The sequence below is a fragment of the Notothenia rossii genome, assembly GCF_949606895.1.
Source record: "Notothenia rossii genome assembly, chromosome: 4".
In the NCBI taxonomy this organism is placed as follows: Eukaryota; Metazoa; Chordata; class Actinopteri; order Perciformes; family Nototheniidae; genus Notothenia; species Notothenia rossii.
This window is the reverse complement of record NC_136902.1, coordinates 91228118-91247096: the sequence shown is the minus strand read 5'-3', so window position 1 is coordinate 91247096 and position 18979 is coordinate 91228118. Positions and strand designations below refer to the sequence as shown.

General features: G+C 41.2%; 2 protein-coding genes across 2 annotated transcripts in view; both read left to right on the top strand.

Moving 5' to 3' along the window:
• LOC307034964 (NACHT, LRR and PYD domains-containing protein 12-like) overlaps nucleotides 1-18979 on the top strand; it is a gene marked incomplete at both ends in the record, with an annotated part of 129324 nt that overhangs the window by 52832 nt on the left and 57513 nt on the right. The window contains one exon of the mRNA XM_079673888.1: nucleotides 18848-18888. Within this exon, the coding sequence (XP_079530014.1) occupies nucleotides 18848-18888 (41 nt within the window). The remainder of the gene's footprint in view (nucleotides 1-18847; nucleotides 18889-18979) is intronic.
• LOC307036166 (protein NLRC3-like) lies at nucleotides 3345-18620 on the top strand. Its single transcript, XM_079676242.1, has 8 exons — nucleotides 3345-3369; nucleotides 7961-8095; nucleotides 9080-9279; nucleotides 9681-11550; nucleotides 15702-15878; nucleotides 16308-16478; nucleotides 17248-17418; nucleotides 18241-18620. The coding sequence occupies exons 2-8, from the start codon at nucleotides 7971-7973 to the stop codon at nucleotides 18500-18502; spliced, it is 2976 nt and encodes a 991-aa protein (XP_079532368.1). The 5' UTR covers nucleotides 3345-3369; nucleotides 7961-7970; the 3' UTR covers nucleotides 18503-18620.

Below are 18979 nucleotides of genomic sequence, written 5' to 3'. Positions count from 1 at the left end.
AGCTCAAGACTATGTGCATTGTGTTAGGGAACCATATTAATGATAAAATAAATCATTTAAATGCAAAGATAATGATTAAAAATCATTTTTTTAGGGGGACAACTGTGCAGAGGAGCCTGAAAATGACTCTTCAGCACCCCGGAGAAGCAGGGTGTGAGACTCACAGAGTGCACCCAGAGAGATCCTTGCAGCACATGGCTCTTGCACCCAGACTGTAGCCAGAGAACAGGCTGCTTCACAGCACTTTGTAACCCAGGAAAGCAGCTTGAATCGTGGGTACATGAGTGTTAAAAGTGCATTAAACTGTTTTAATTCAAATGTATGTTTGACTGCATAAACATCCGGTGTTATGGACATATTCATGTCAGTATGGACAGGAAACTGTCCATTTCGTCCCCTTTTAAGTCATGAAATGTACAAGAAGATGAAAACAGCAGAGTCACTGCTGTTAGCAGGGTCTCAGACTCACAGGCACATATGCAGAGATCCAGGGTGATGCACATGGCTTTTCTACCCAGGAATAAGTCTTTGAAAGCTGGGGGAAAGTGGTGTGAATAGAGGGAGAGAGCCCCCAGAGAGAAGCGGAGTGTGAGACTCACAGAGCACACCCATTTTGGCAATGTACGGCAACCCAAGAAGGACATTTGACACAGCGGCGTTTCACAAAGAAGAGAAAAAACACTCAAAAAACCAGACGACATTAATAATAATAAACTTTATTTATATAACACCTTTCATGCTTGAAGTGCTTTTACAGAGTATGACATAAAATGACAATAACAAATGAGGAACAATAATTAAAAACAAGGTGTAAACAAACAGAAAGAGTTATATCTTAAAACATGAACAGTGATACTACTAACAAATTACTATTGCCCCAAATTATAAGCCAAATTAAAAAGATTGGTCTTTAATTTAATTTAAATGGCCGACCAACCCTTTTTGACTGGTCATATTTCTGGAGTAATTATACAGTTTTTGAGGAACAGAAATGTTGTTTTCTGGCATCACTTTAACATTTTAACAAGGTGCTGGTGGGTGAGCAAACTTGGAATAATAAGCTAAATATATATATACTTTAAGGTGCTCCAGGAACAACTGAAGTTTAATTAATAAATGTGACAATAAAATAAAAAACGGCTAGATATTCTCTTATCTTCCTCCAGCAGCGTATTACTGAAACACCTAGGATTGTGTACATAAACAAATAATTAAAAACCTTTAAAAGAATAACTTACAGAGCACAGATTAAAATCAGACCTGTTTGAATAATTATCTGAATATTTCTGAATAAACAGTGACTTTTTAGCCAATATCACCTCCTCAGTTCCCCCTCTATACATTCAAATGAATACAAATTAAGGTTTATATCTTCTCTCTTAGCTGTAGTGCTAATTATCAACGTTTCTAAAACCAATATATTAAAAATGTATGAATGGAAAAAAGGTGTATTTTCATTATGATTTTAAATGGTTTCATTATAATCTTTATCCAATATTTAATACTTCTTGATGAATCCAAACTACTTTTGAAATGTGAACAGTGCAACAATGATGTAGAATAACTGGTATCATCGTTCTTTAAAATGTATTTTCTCCACTATCAATGCTATGCTAACACGCACTCTACAGCGCTGGAAGTAATACAAGTTGTATTTCTGCCAAAACTAAACCTCTGAAATATAAATGTTCCCACAGACTTTGAAACCTAATGTTTATCTTTAGTTGGAGCTTCTCCTTTTTCAAACCTTTCCTCCTAAATGTGAGTTCAAAGCTCTGATTATCTCCTGAACAAAGACTATGAACATATTCATCGTCCTCTGTTTATAAGTGACTGTTATTTTTGTATATATTGACTCTTGTGCCTTTATATTTTCCTTTTGTATTGATGCCTCTTAATGTGGGACTTTGTATACATGTGTAAATGTTTGATTCTGTAGATATCTTTAAATATTTTAACTTTTATTCATCAGGATTGTGAGAAACAGCATTTCAAAGATGTGGAAAATGTGGAAAATACAGCTAAATGTGTACTTTTAATAAAGGTGTATCCTGTGTAAAGTCTGGTATAATTGAGATGTGTTGTTTTTTTTCCCAGGAATGGCTTTGAGGATACAAATGAATATTTTCTCAGTAAAACAATGAACATTTAATCGCTGATTTTGCTGCAAAATGACCACAAATCAACGTGTTTTGCTAACTTTACAGCTCCCTTTTTCCTCTCATTACAGCAGCAGTCGAGTGCTTTCACCTTTCCAATCTAATTACATATTCATAATAAACACACAGAGTTTACACAGCATTTACATGTGTTAAAACATACTTAATCTAAACAACTCCGACAACATACCTCACTTTCTGTTTCTCCTTTTTCATGTATGCATATTTATTGCCTCATTTATTTATTTCAGAATTTATTTCATAGGCATATTTATATATATATGTATTTATTTAATTATTTATGTATTTATTTAATTTTGGCTTAAATGGCATTCCATATCATTGGTCATGTGCGTGTTAGTGTGTGTTGGAGGAGGGGCTCTGTAAGGAAGTGGCAGATTTTTTCCGGCTGTGTATTTTCAAATTCTAGCGCACTCGAGCTGGTTTCTCCAAAGTTACCTACCCCACCTTTAAGATTACAGATGTTCTTCCCCCTCCTGTTCAGTGATAACCACGTATCTCCAGATGATTTTAAATGTTTACGATGAACTAGGATCCAGTATGTATTTATGTGTTCAGGCAGTTCTCCTCCTTAAGCTACATGCCTTTAAAAAGCCTCTTGGATCAGCTTGAAAATGCACCGTCACAAAGCTGAAACAGGGCTGTTTTTCTGAAAAACTCATGAAAAGTTGACTTTTTAAAGATGCATGGTTATCACAGGACACAGCTGCACACATATATTGATCTCAGAATCTGCAGCAATGCATTTAACAAACCAAGAGTATATAAAGGAGTTCAAATAATCTACACTATGCAATTTGTGCATTCATGCAGCAGTAATAATATTCCTCAAACAAATATATATAATATGGAACAATATATTACACAGTTAACACTAGAGTACCCAAAACAACCTCACAAGTAAGGTTTTGAATGCGGGATGTTGATTGATTTGTTTTCACTTTGTGGTATTATAATTTATACTTGCTTGTTTTTAGCTGCTTGTCTATTTTCTAACTTTCTTGTACATGTTTTTGGAACTGTCTTACTGTGAGAGCAATTGAAAATAATCTGTACCTGTCCAGGTGATGAGGCTGGTTATGAAACAAAGGGAGGAGCTACATACAGGTGAGGGTGATGAAGGGAAAATAGGAAGTCAGACTGCCAGAATCCATTTTACACTTCGACAGAGCAGGAGGAGAAAAACAGGGTGAGTGTTAACACCAGGATCTGGTTTTTAACATTATTGCGCAATCTATGCCTGTGAGCGTGCTGCGCGAGCCGAGATTATGTGTGTGTGGGTATTTGAACCTTTTCGTATTTAAGTTTGTGCAAGGGCTGCTGCTGCGTGTGTGTGTGTGTGTGTGTGTGTGTGTGTGTGTGTGTGTGTGTGTGTGTGTGTGTGTGTGTGTGTGTGTGTGTGTGTGTGTGTGTGTGTGTGTGTGTGTGTGTGTGTGTGTGTGTGTGTGTGTGTGTGTGTGTGTGTGTGTGTGTGTGTGTGTGTGTGTGTGTGTGTGTTTTTATTAGGTTGACGTAGAATACAGGCAACGTCACGACGATGTCAGACGTAATAATTAATAAACAGTAGTTTGAGAATATTTGCTGGTGTTGTACTACTCGAGACCGGTATTGGTCTTGTCTTTGTATCGGACCTATAGGACTCGAGATTTCATGTCAAGACGGGTCAAGACCACGGCTGTGGCTGGGGATGGGATGAGGGTCGGGAACCAAAATCCGGTTCCGATTTGGAACAAATAACAATTGTCCGGTCTGGTGATTTATAAGAGTTGTGTCTAGCAGCTCTCTCGCTCTCTCTCTCCCTCCCTCCCTCCCTCAAGGTGTGTGTGGGTTTGGGTGTGTCTGTGTTTCTCATTCACTGTCCCTCAGGTTGTGGCATGTTTCGATTGACAGTTTGTGGCTTGTATGTCTTGTGAAAGCAACGCTGGCATAATATGATGTGGCCTGCTGACATGGCCTCTGATAAACACACAGGACTAAAATAATATGCGTTTAATTCAGCCCAGATGCGGTGACTGCAGGCCAAATCCAGTGGCAGCCGGCCCATAGGGGCGCTAGGGGTGCCGCCCCACCTCTTCCCACATTAAAATAAAAATAAAAAATATAATTAAAAATTCTTTTTTTTTTTTAATTCTTTTTTTTAATGGACAAGGTAAATATTATATAACTGGTATCAGTAAAATGTATAACCTACAATAACATCGCGTTCAAAATGGTGTTTACGATGTCTAAAGTTACTGATAAGTCACATGTTTCCTGCCTGGCCTTGCCCGTGTATCATTACCCTCTCTCGTCTGGGCGCTAAGAGAGGAGCCCTCAAGCAGTGCAGCAGCAGCCACTAGCAGCTGACTGTTGCTATCTGTAAACTATGCCTCCGAAACACAATTTCAGCCAATCAGTGTCTTCAAATCTGATGATCACCGGGCGCCAATGTCAGCGCCCGGTTCAGGGTTATGGCTAGAAAGGATCCGTCTTGTGTAAAACTCTTGCGAGAGTTTGCGAGTCACGTGGCTGAATGTTTACGTTTGACAGGCGGCCTTTCAGTTACGATCGTTAACATCAGTGGGCCACAGCAACTGATGGTGAGAAGCTAAACTATCTATTAATTATGTCAATTACAGGGAGTGTGATTGTAACTGTGTGTGTGACTAGCTGGATGCAAAGAGGTAAACACTGTCTTTTGTTTCACATGCTTGCTCTTCAAACAGCCGGGGACAGATACTATGTGCCCGTGATAAATAAACACACACACACACACACACACACACACACACACACACACACACACATATATATTATTGTATATAGTTGAGTTTTGACTGCATCCATCAAACTAGATTTTTTGCCTTAATGGTCTGTTTTCTAATATTTCTGTGTTTCTGAATCATTTGAGTGTTCCCAAAGAACCGGTGTTCTGCAGCTTGTGTGGGCCTACTGTACTGTTGCACAGTTTATTGTAGAAACTATGTCCAGGACAAGGTATTTGGAAGTTTTGGAAGATTCCTAGCTAACCACACTGAAGATTATGGAGGTATTGATCAGTCTTCTCATATCTCTAACATCACCAGAAGTCATAATTTAAGAGGTCATTTCTCAAAATGTTCCCCGTGTGGTTTATTCACCATTACAATAGCCCCACCTAAAATAATTTCCACCGGCCGCCACTGGCCAAATCCATTAATGCGGCATATATTGAAGGTGTTCAAAGTTGCACGTATGAGGCGCAGTGAGAACCACGCACCTGTCAGACTAGCGAATGGGCACATTTAAATTTCAGGAGAATAATGAAGATGTGATTGGTTTTAACTTGTTCCACTCTCCGTTTCTCACGAGACCAGTGCGCTGCTGTTTACATTAGTGTGGACTGGACCTACTTAAACTGACGGCAAGAATATAATAGGTATAGAATGACGAAAAAGAAAGTAAGTTAGCGAACATTATGAGCCACATTTCTTTCTATATTGTAGCCTGATGTGCACATCGACTGTCAACAAAACAGTTTCTCAGTCCAATGCTAAGTTAGTGGCAGGCCCTGTGTGACTGGAGACTGTAAGGCTACAACAACAAAAAAAACATGTCCTTAACGTTACTCAAGGCAAATATATGTAATATAACGTTAGACTGCAGCTAACTGTGGGGCTACAAACCCCTCATACTGTGAGTGAATAACTTGAGATGGCTATGTTGTCTAAAAGGGAGACAATAATTATGGTATTAGGCCATGCAAATACAGGGTCAACTAAGTGATACAAAATAAGTGTTGTATAATATATGTTCTTGAATAATGTTATTTCATAGTTATTAATGTAATGATTACTAATGATTGTTCAGTTCCACTATCAGATGATGCTGATGGTGATGACCCTGAGGCAGAGATGCAGGCAGAGCTTAGTGCTAGGATAGAACTGGCAGGCACAGAGGAATGTTTCAATAGGCTATGACTATGAAAACACTGAACAAAACCAAAGCAAATGTAATGACAACAGTATAAGCAAGCTATGTTCATGTTCTCTCAATCAGTTACTATATAGTTATTGATAAGAGTTTAATCCTTATGCTGGTTCTTATTCAGTACCAGCAGATGCTGAGGAGGTTGAAAAGACAAGTCAAGATTCAGGGTCCAGCTCAAGGGAAATTGCAACTGAGGAGAAAGACAGTGAAAGAGACGCACAGGAAGTTGACACAGAGAGGCCTTTTGATTATATTGCTCGCCCTCAGCCAACCACCCACAACAAACTTCCATGAAAGCCATTCCCAAAGTATTCCACAGCAAGGATGGGACAAATAGAAAATGGTTAACTTACTGTGAATCATCGCACTCTCTATATTGCTTGCTGTTTCTCATGTTTGCCAGGCCTGCCAGTGACAATGCTTTTGTTAAAGGAGGCATGGAAGCATGTTCACCAAATAATTGAATACCATGAAAGAAGCGGGTTGCATCGAGATAGTGCAGATGCATATTCCCTGAGAGCAAGCAGAGCTGATATCAGCCAAAAAAATCCAGCAAAACGCCCCCCAAAAAACTGGTAGTGTTTCAGTCGGGATGTCGACCTAACCACAGCACTGAGACTTCACTTGTTAAGGTCTTATATGACATCCATTTGAACACAGAAAGTGGCAGAATATCCAACCCAGTGTAATAACTACGTTGGTCCACAACTTGGGACCTAGTATTTCTACAAAAACGCCTCTGAAATTGTAAGATTGTAAGATCCGTACGTTTTTTTTTCACCATTCATTCCAATAGCTGGCGTCTATGTCACGTGATCTTCAAATGTCTCCCTGCAGAAAAAAAAAACATGGCCAAACTTCATTTTATTCTCGGTGGAAAATGCCTATTTTAAGGTTAGTTTGGCCATTAAAATGCGTTTTGATGTCATTTGATGAGAGAAATATGAGTTGTTACTTCAGATTATGTGTGCAGTGGATGTACATGATCTTTAGTTTGCTAGTTATTACGAAGATTACTTCAGGAAATTGTGTCTATACAACGTTTTCATTGTTACCAAGGTGGTTGCTAGGGACGCTGCTATGGATATTATTTCTGTTATGTTGTGTAACTGTTTAATGGTGTTATCTTTATTGCTACCCCCTTCCCCGTCAATTTATAGTGTTGCTCCACAGCGCAAACGTATTAGTTTAACAAAATCTGCATCTAAAATTGTGGCATAGATACGTTATTTTCCCCTGTGCAATTCTCCATTTACTCAACAATAACACATAATTATCCTTGTGTTTATTTATGTAGTGAAGTTACAGCAACTAAGTAGCTGTAACTTCACTGGGTTATTTGGTGATAACAACCAAAGTAAAGTAACTTCAGACGCAGACGTCACGTAGCTTCTCAGACGAGAGGGGTGGCGACGAGAGTGTCACGTTACTTCTCTCGCGGCATTGTTCACGGCTTGGTAGGCAACGATCGACACGATTGGCTGCTCAGTTAGTTCGGTCTTTGGCACAAATCACACCTCATACCTGTGCGTTAGTTTTAAAAAAAAAACATAGGGCTCAGTTTATAACTCGAACCCTGGTTATACTGTATGTCAGAAAATAATCTGTAGATTTAAATATATTTATTTCCTGCAGTCGAAAGTGACATCTTCAAATGTTGTGAACTTTTTTATCCATTTCCTGGTTTCTGATTCATCAGAGTTACATAACATGTAACAGCCCAGCGAAGTCAACATGGAGAGCAGCCTGCCTGAAGTCTGACTGAGTTGTTGTATTGAAACCCAAGTTTGTCATTATGATGGTTTGGATTCACATACTGGTTTATCTCTCAGACTGGAGAAGATGAGTGATTTCAAAGAAGACGAAGAGGACAAATCTCCAGTCCCCAGCCGTCTGTCTCTGGAGAGTGACCGGTCTAAAGAGGAACCTCCAGACTTCAGAGATGAACCTGGACCCTCAGACAGGAAGTAAGAGTCTGTTTCTACTGTAACCTGACCTGGAGAGGATTCAGTTTTTATATTATCTGATAATCAAAACGGTTATTTTATAATTATAATTACATGAGGGCAGTAGAGTACAGAAACAATGTGTAGAGTATAGTATAGTGATTCTAACAACCGGGTGAGCTGGTTGTATTTATAATTAGCATATTTATTTTGTGCGGTGCGATAAAATGTAGGGTCAATCCGCAGACACAATTTTGTGCCTGGCAACACGAATCAAGTAAAGATTTGAAATTCATATCCCCCGGGTATTCACACAACTTGAAAAGTTACAACTTGAGAGTAAAGTTTGTGACGCTCTGTTACAAAAACAGTGTTGAGATTCTGCTCCTGTCGTCACTGACATGCTGAGATAAATCAGAAGAGGGAACATCAGCAGCCAGAGCTCTACAGCACCTCATATTAAATCAGGGTTATTCATGTACCTGTATAAACCAGAGACTGTCTGTGGTGCTAACAATATAATAGCTGCTGTTCTAATGACTGGATGGAGTTATTTTGAGTGTTGATGGAGCAGCTACAATGTTAGCCTAGCTTTAATGAAACTGATTTCATTCAGAAAACCAACATTTTAAAGTATTTTGCTCGTTGTGTTGCAGACAGACCTGACGAAGCATTAACTCAAATCAATATCATTACGTTGTTATCTTGGTATCCTTTCCATTTGTTTATTGCAATGTATTCACAGCAAATTCAATGTAAATTGGCTTCAAAGTGCTAAAGTGTTCCAGATGAATTCAGCTGATGTTATGAATCCAGACACAAAGTTGTGTGGTTTCCTAATGATATGAAGAACTAACCTCTATCTCCCTTACCAGGATGAACAATCATCTAGAGATACAGACTTTAATTTAAATATGAAAGTAGAATTTGCCACCTTGTTGTACCTTTGGTGAGAATCAGCTCCTCTAATGTAAAGTGCTGTAAAGGATGTGTTCATCTCCACAGAGGGAAGAGGAAGAGTCCTGTTCCTGTGGAGGAGCAGCTGTCCAGCTGTGCTCTGTGTCAGGACGTCCTGAAGGATCCAGTCTCTACCAGCTGTGGACACTGGTTCTGCAGACAGTGCATCGCCTCATACTGGGAGCAGCTTCCTCCATCAGGAGACTCCTGCTGTCCTCAGTGTGGAGAAAGATGGAGCATTTTACAAAGTAAGAGGCCGAATACGTGCAGCCTCTTTCCCGCTGTGTGGGTGCTGGGTGTCTGCTCTTCTATAGAAACACTGTATCATCTGATCCCTTCTTCAAGGCTTTGCTTTTAAAGTGTGTACACAAATATTTCACGCGGGACAGCAGTGTTTCCCTAAAAAACGCTTTCTGTCTTACTCAGACATTACTACATTAGCCCAGCACTTATATAACATTTACGTATGAGAGTATAAATATCTGGCAGCTAGTATTTGTGGTTCCTTCTGGAGTCTCCATGTCCAGGATGTTCTGTGTTGTAAAGTATAGACATTAAAATGTTTTATAAAAATCACGACATTTAAAATCCTGACTGTTCAGATTCTCAAAAGTATTTCCTGATTCTCTCATGTTTCCTTCTCTTCCAGCAGATAGTGGTCTGCAGGAGGTTTTAGATGAACATAGGCTCAGTCTGAGGAGGAGATGTGAACGTGTGACTGAAGGAACTGATCAAAGTGAAACCCTCCTCAACAGCATCTTCACTGAGCTCTACATCACACAAGGCCAGAGTGAAGAGGTTAATACCCAACATGAGGTGAGGCAGCTGGAGACAGCTTCCAAGAAAGAGACCCTCCATGACACTCCAATCAAGTGCCAGGACATCTTTAAAGCCTTACCTGACCAACAGACTCTCATCAGAGCGGTCCTGACCAACGGAGTCGCTGGAGTTGGAAAAACCTTCTCAGTGCAGAAGTTCACTCTGGACTGGGCCGAGGGTTTGGGAAACCAAGATGTCAGTCTGGTGATCCCGCTCTCCTTCAGGGAGCTGAACCTGATCAAAGGTGAGCAGTACAGTCTTCTCAGGCTGCTCCATGTTTTCCATCCAACCTTACAGAAGCTCACAGCAGAGCAGCTGGCTGTCTGTAAAGTGCTGCTCATCTTTGACGGCCTGGATGAAAGCAGACTTTCTCTGGACTTCAGAAACAATGAGGTTGTGTCTGATGTCTCTCAGCAGTCCACAGTCAACGTGCTGCTGACAAACCTCATCAGGGGGAAGCTGCTTCCCTCGGCTCTCGTCTGGATAACTTCCAGACCTGCAGCAGCCAATCAGATCCCTCCTGAGTGTGTGGACAGGGTAACAGAAGTACGAGGCTTCACTGACGCCCAGAAGGAGGAGTACTTCAGGAGGAGATGGAGTGATGAAGACCTGTCCAGCAGAATCATCTCTCACATCAAGAGCTCCAGGAGCCTCCACATCATGTGTCTGATCCCAGTCTTCTGCTGGATCACTGCTGCAGTTTTGGACCACATGTGGACTACAGACCAGAGAGGAGAGCTGCCCCAGACCCTCACTGACATGTACTCACACTTCCTGCTGGTCCAGACCAAGAGGAAGAAGCAGAAGTATGAAGAGGGACATGAGACGAGTCCACAGCAGCTGACGAAGGCTGACAGGAAGGTTCTTCTGAAGCTGGGGAGGCTGGCGTTTGAACATCTGGAGAAAGGAGACATCATGTTCTACCAAGAAGACCTGCAGCGCTGTGGTCTGGATGTCACCGAGGCCTTGGTGCACTCAGGAGTTTGTACACAGATCTTCAAAAGAGAGAGTGTGATCTTCCAGAAAACAGTCTACTGCTTTGTTCATCTGAGCATTCAGGAGTTTCTGGCTGCAGTCTACATGTTCCACTGTTACACCAACAGAGACACAGAGGTACTGAAGGACTTCCTGCAGGGAGACTGGCCCGATGAGAACAGTGATAACAGTGATCAGGATTACCCATCCCTGGATGTCTTCCTGAAGGGAGCCATGGAGAAATCCCTCAGAAGTGAAAATGGCCACCTGGACCTGTTTGTCCGCTTTCTCCACGGCCTCTCTCTGGAGTCTAACCAGAGACTCTTAGGAGGCCTGCTGGGTCGCACAGACAACCGTCCAAAGATCATCCAGAGACTGTTCGGAGGCCAGCGGAGTCGCACAGACAACCGTCCAGAAATCATCCAGAGAGCCATCAACAACCTGAAGGAGATGAACAGTTCTGAAATCTCTCCTGACAGGATGATCAACATCTTCCACTGTCTGACAGAGATGAAGGACCTCTCAGTACATCAGGAGATCACAGAGTTCCTGAAGTCAGGGAACAGATTAGAGAAAGAACTCTCTGAGATCCACTGCTCTGCTCTGGCCTACATGCTGCAGATGTCAGAGGAGGTTCTGGATGAGTTGGACCTGAGGAAGTACCAAACATCAAAGGAGGGACGACGGAGACTGCTTCCAGCTGTGAGGAACTGCAGGAAGGCCAAGTAAGTCCAGATGTGATTAACTTTATAAATCGATGTGGATCAGAAGTTTATTTCTTCAAATAAATACTATAAAATGTTTGATGTTAAATACTCTGGGAGCAAAATTAAATGATCCAGTTATTCTATTTATATATTGTGACATTTTAACACTTTTTTCTTTTCTTCACATTATTTTGAGTGATGGAGGCACCCACTGCACCACTGCACCACATGCCTCCCTGTATAATAAGCCTGTTGTCAATTTTAGACACAGGCTTATTATATTTACAGCCATTAATAACATTCATTTTCTGGACTCAATGTGTGTCTTGGCCGTTTTCTTTGTTCCAAGCAAACGAGTGCTTTTTGTTTTGAAATCACTTCCGCGAGTTTCGCGGCCCCCCTCCCCCCTCGCTCCACTGACCATTAGACCATTTAGTAAAGTAAAAAGCAAAAGGGCAAAAACGCCTCTCAGACGCTCTTCCTTTTTTAATAAAGAAAAACAAATGGTCCATAACACGGACTCATATATGTATGTATACTGTAAGGAGAATGTATGTGCGTGAGAGGACCAGTATGAATTACGGCATAGAAATATACGAACACAAACCTACAGACTGAGGGTTGGGAGATCACAGGAGTGGGGGCATATCCTGCATGAAACCACAACTAAGGCAGCGGCCCCAAGCAGACTCAAGTCCCGTCACCCCTACAACAGGAGAGCACAAGAGATGCTTGGTTCCATCCCTGAGGACCTGTCTACAAGGGCATGGTTAGCAACTTCCTGGAAGCAGGAATGGGAGTCGGCTGAGCTCACACGTCTGCACCATCACATCCAAGACCCGGGAGATGGAGTCGAAGGAGAACATCTACCACGCCGGCACTGGACCCTACTGAACCGCCTCCGTACTAGGGTTGGTCGTTTCAAATCATCAATGAAGGAGTGGGGCCTGGCAGACAGCGCAGTATGCGAGTGTGGCGAGCCTGAGCAGACTGCCAACCACATAATCACCACCTGTCCTCTGTACAGACCTCCTTCAGAGGCTGGCCTCTTCCAAGTGGGACCAGAGACGAGAGCGTGGCTTTGTGACACTGAGCTGGACATATGACGACGATACACGAAAGAGAGAGGAGTGGGGGGGAGAGCTGTGGAATGTGACCATCCCCCTTGGGAGAATTCCTCCACACATTCCGATGGCCAATCCGTTTTAAACAAAGAGTTTGCAACATAGGACAGCATAGGCAACATGGGGGGTGGGGGCTGGTGAATGGTCTGGTCAATGTTTGTAAACACAATCCCCAGCATGTGTAATCAAACCAAAAGAGAAAATGCAGATATCATTCTCTCTCTCGACTCGCTGTTATCTCGAGCTGAGCGCTCATTGGTGTTCATACTGCTCACAGGCTGGGCGGCTGTGTATATCTAGTGTATTCATACTGTACCCCTCCTCACTGTTTATTCCCGTCAAGAGGTTGAAAAAGATTTAGTCCTATGTTTCTAATTGGTTCCCAAATCTGAACATTGACAAGTGGCATAAGATCAGGAGCCGGGTAAACGAGAGACTGAGGAGCCCCCGAAAAACAAATCCCGAAATAGCTCGTCCTGGTTTCCGCAGCAGATAGGCCTACAGTATGGTGTCTGTTATGTGAGTTATTTTAAATAAAACGGTGAAAACTGAACTTGAAAATTGTTTCCTCTTTTTATTTTATTATTTTCGGGACGGGGAGACGTGGGGAGATGTGTGTGATTAAAAATTAATTCGCTGAAATGTAAAGTGATCTAACTAAGTTCTATCCATATTCTTGACGGGAAGAGCAGTGTAAATGGGTGGCCATATGCATTTGAAAAGCAATATAAATCACACAGTTATTATACAATAGGCTATAAAAGCACCATCGATAACCATTACCTTTCTCCAATTCAAACTTTGGATGGGAAAAAAGGAAGGTGTAAATGGTTGGGCTGGAAATGTTCACATCAGGCACCTTCAAGTTAAACAATACTACAATAAACAATTAACACAGCAAATGATGTGGATTAAACCACATTTGTTTCGTTAATAATAAACGAAATAGGATTTTGTTTGAATGATTAAATGTCACCAGGCACCTTCAAGTTAAACAATCAGGTGCACACTTTAATGTTCCGCCACCTCCGGAGTCGGCTTGACTCGGTTTAAAGAATGCACAAATGTGTTTAATCGTTAATGTCAGATATGTATTAAGTAAATACATTTGCTCCTGCTCAACTGTATTCTTATTGCACATATTACAGGTACTGAGACAACGAAATGCAGTTTAGCTTCTAACCAGGGGTGCAACAAGTAGCGAAAAGTAATGTGCACAATACTACAGTAAACAATTAACACAGTAAATTATGTGGATTAAACCACATTTATTTCGTTAAAAATAAACGAAATATGATTTTGTTTGAATGATTAAATGTAGGGTGAATTGCCCTAATGTGGGACATTTTTGCATTTCAGACTTCGGGAATATGTTGCGATATGAAGCCGATACAATCAATCAAAATCCAGTACCATTCTGAAATCCCCAGTAATATTAGACACTAATAATACAGTAAACTATTAACACTGTACATATTATTGTTTGCCCGTGGGATTAGGATGATCGGTAGTGAGAGCCGTGCTGCATTTTCCTCCGGTCGGATGTGATATAAAAACAAAGCGATTAGTTTTGTTGTTGTAAACTTACGTGGATTACATTTAGTGCATTCATTTTCAACTCGCGAACATATGATACATTAAATGATTGTGAGGATGATGATTGAAAATCATTTGTTTGAGCCGGGCTGCATTTCCTGATCTGAAAAAAATAGCGATGGTTTTGTACTTACCCCTACGTGAATTAAACAACATTATTTTGTTAAATAAAAACATGGTGATGTTTAGTAAATGATTACATGTCTCTTATTTAGCACAGAATATGATCCTATCCGTGACATATGGATCTTAACAAATATCCGTTATATCAGATACCAGTAGATCTATCAGCTGTTTATTTCACATGAGTTCCAGTTTTGCAGCTTTTTAATCAAGGCTCCCCCTGGTGGATCCATGATCCATTGCAGCTGGTTTCATTATAATTACATTTATTTATCAGGGGGGGCGTATCAAGTCCTGCGGGGGGTTTCCCTTTTCAGCAGGGGCCCACCCCGCGCCGATCACGGACCCGCACGGGTAGGCGTCTGAAATGAAGCGCTACATCTGTAGACTTCCCTGATACTTGACATGCTGTGTCTAATGAAGAATGTCTCCTCCCCCACCTCTCTAGTCTCTTGTCATGCAAAACTGCTCTTACTTCATACAGAGTAATTAATCATGTTAAAGCCAACTACTCCACAATGTTGTAACAATTTAGTACTCACAACATGAAAGAATAAAACAGAGAGAAATCAATAAAACACAAACACAGGTATAGTTGAGCAGTAATTATACAGTACATATAGCCACTGCAATGAACACACACACATCTTCCCTAAGCATCTACTTAAAATGGGACATTATTTTAGGAATATATATAAAAAACCTCTATAATTTAAGAGGAAAAAATAGACTCGTTCATTCACGTTTAACACACATTCTATATATCAGGTGACATTAAAATGAATATACCAGAAATACGCTGTATAAAACTTTCTGCTATAACACGTTAACTTAATACTTCAACCGGCAGATGAAAACACCCACCTCTCTGCCTCTTCAGAGGGACGAGGGAACCGCTTGGGGGGGTCTGCTGGAGGCTCCTGCCGGGTGCTCCGTGCTGCGCTTTAACTAAGGGACTTGGCTCGAAAAACTCGGAACCCTGACTCCAGTGCGGTGCGGCGGCCTCGCCCTGGCCGTCCACCGTGCGCCTCCGGGTACCTGACTCCCCTGCCTCCTCCGGGGGCAGGTGCGAGGGGTTCAATGCCTCCTCCCCCGCTGCGGCTCAATGCCTCCTCCCCCACATTGTCCAACCCAAAACTGTCTTGTGAACTTGTGACAGAACCATGAAACAAAAACAAAAAAAATGACAATGAATAAAGAAAACTCTATTATTAAATGAAATGTTCATAATGTGTTAAAAGTTGTTCCATTTCAAATTCAGTAAGTTAATTAAATGGTTCCTCTGTTTTTATACTAACACAAGTTGTGATATATGTGTCATTATAGACTTTCTGGCTTTGGACTCTCAGAGACTGAATTTGAAGTCGTGGCCTCAGCTCTGAAGTCTGACCCCTCCCATCTGAGAGAGCTGGACCTGAGTCACAACATAAAAATGAAGGATTCAGGAGTGGAGCTGCTGAGTTCTGCACTAAAGAGTCCAAACTGCAGACTGGAGGGTCTCAGGTCAGTTCACTGACTGCAGTTCATACAGATTTGTTTGTATTTATGATTTTCAGAATTTTGCCTGAAGACATTTTAATGCTTTTATTTGTTTCTGTGTTTCCAAATGGAAATGGAATCCAAACTTTAAGAATAACAAAGATCAGAGAAGGTGAATGTGTGAGGGAGAGTGTTTGAGCTTCAACAGACTCACTCTGTGCTCAATGAGTCAGTGGAGATGCTGTCAGTACTGATGAGCTGTGAGGGAGATGAAGGAGTTGTTAAACATCTGATGAGAGAAACTGCTGCAGAGAGTTCCAGATGATCAGGGATTTGTTTCTACATCATTGCTGACGTTAAAACATTGTTCAGCTCTGATCAGATTATTAAACATTGAGTTATTTCAAACAGGAACATTGTTTTCTAAAGTTACATCATGTTTTCTTTATTCAGACTGATAAACTGCAGGTTGTCAGAGATCAGCTGTGCTGCTCTGATCTCAGCTCTGAAGTCCAACATCCATCTGAGAGATCTGGACCTGAGTCTCAACGCTCTGAAGGATTCAGGAGTGGAGCTGCTGAGAGATCTTCTGGAGAGTCCAGACTGCAGACTGGAGACTCTCAGGTCAGTTCTCCATCTTGAACTTGTGTGCTGAGATGAATATGTGAGAGTTGTGTTGACTCTGAGCTGCAGACATCAGGCTGATATCACTCGGATCCTCACTGAGCCTCTTAATGCTAGAGTTGCATAATGCAATGTTGATCTTTACATTTAAATATAACAACAAAAAACCTTCACTGCAGAATTCACTCTGAACCTTTTAAACAGCTGAAATTCATCTTGTATTCTCCATCATGATTTTAACAAATGATATCAAATACAATAATTAAAAAGTTATATTAAAACGATCCAACACTAACAAGTATGTTCAGTGGTTGCTGTTTCCAACATGTTCCTGAAGCTACATGATGCTGATACTGACTGAATAGTTCACTCTGAAGATGCTGTGATTTGATGACTCCACTGTTCCTAAAATACATATTCTGGAGGTTTTTCTTCACATTTAAAATTCATCCTGAATTGTGATCTTTGTAAACGTTGTGATCTTGAGTTGAATCAGTTTCTGTGGTTTGTATTTGTCTGGCTGCACATCATGAGTTAGTGTAGATGGAGCAGAGTTTCAGATGTGAAGTCTCCTCGTTTTATTGAAGTAGAAGCACGTTGTCTTTAATATGAATGAGAGCTCTTTCCCTCTTTCTGTATCTTACAGTTTTTAACCTGTTTGGAGTTTCCACTTTCTGACCTTCTTCAGCTCTGAGCAGATTATTAAACCTGGAGTTATTTCAAACAGGAACATTGTTCTCTAAAGTTACATCATGTTCTCTTCATTCAGACTGAGTGGCTGCAGGTTGACAGAGATCAGCTGTTCTGCTCTGGCTTCAGCTCTGAAGTCCAACATCCATCTGAGAGATCTGGACCTGAGTGGCAACAATCTGCAGGATTCAGGAGTGGAGCTGCTGAGAGATCTTCTGGAGAGTCCAGACTGCAGACTGGAGACTCTCGGGTCAGTTCACTGACTCTCTGTTACTGCTGGAGATCTCATGTGTTTCATTAACAGTTGAACCTAATGCTTGAACAACCATACATTTGTGTATGTCGTTGTGAGGGTTTTCCTGCTCACCCAGTTAAAAAGGACAGAAGGAGAGGAAGGCTTGCCTAAAAGAAAGCTTTATTGACTGGCCACAGCTTGCAAACAATACATCCATACTTTAGGAAACAGACAGAACACTGCTGCCAGTGACAGGCTTTCTTGGGTCAAGTCCTTCGGCCCCCAAGACCCAGACCAAGAGACAAGAACCAGGTTACTGACATGCTTTACTGTTCACCTGGTTACCTGATCCTTGTCCAGCTGTCTGGAGCCAGCCCCATCCCTCCAGCAGCCGGCGCTCTAACCACACCCCACTGCCACAAACCTTTTGTTCATATTCTTATTTTTCTTGTACTACATTTAGTCTGGAGTCATAAAAGTTGACTGTTTCTTCAAATATATATGTTAGATATCCACTGCTAGTTGTTCAAGTAAATGTATGTTGTCTTTAGTAAATGGTCACATCTGAATAAAGAAGTTCATCTGAACTCATATTAGTTTTACATTGATCTCTGAAGCATACATGTTTTTCTTGCTTCCCATTGATTTCAATGTTTTCACAGATAATGAACAGAAGGCTGATATTATGATGATCCACAATAACAGAATGACAGTCACTGTAATTCAGGGGAAAGCTCATTGATTAGGAAACAGGAATGTTGAGCTACACTTAATAAACCTGAACATCTGATTGGATTATAAACAGATTTCTATCCTCATCATGTTTTCTTTATTCAGACTGAGGGGCTGCAGCTTGTCAGAGATCAGCTGTTCTGCTCTGGCCTCAGCTCTGAAGTCCAACCCCTCCCATCTGAGAGATCTGGACCTGAGTGAGAACGATCTGCAGGATTCAGGAGTGGAGCTGCTGAGAGATCTTCTGGAGAGTCCAGACTGCAGACTGGAGACTCTCAGGTCAGTACGGGGTCTCTGCTGGTTCAGCAGTATTGTATCAAACACAGGGAGGTGTTTCTCTCTCTGGGGAATCTCAACAGATCAGTGATGTTTCCCACTGACTGCAGGTTCTTTCATTCTTCCATCAACTATTGTAAGCTGAAAATGCAAATCCACATTTAGTTAGTGAGCAACTTTCTAAAAGACATATATGATTTTTCAGAAGAGTGGAAAAGGTTTTCTGTTTTGTTTCCTGTCATGTTTTTAGTTTCTAGCCTAATGAGCAGTTACTTCCTGTGATGCAGCTGAGAGCTGTGGCAGTCAGTCGTAGTGTTTGCAGAGAAGATATAAAGATGTAAAGCATGAGATCAGTCAGGACTCTGAAGCTGACTCAAAGAACAAACACTTATTTTAAACTTTATCCAAAATTGTTGGATTGTGTTCATCCCTGCAGGAGACATGGTGAGACGATCAGAGCCAAGATCCAGAAGACCTGTGAGTACTGAAACCATATCCTCCATTCATCAAACTATTGTACATTAAATCTGGTCTTAAAATATATTTATAGTACAATAATTATTATTAT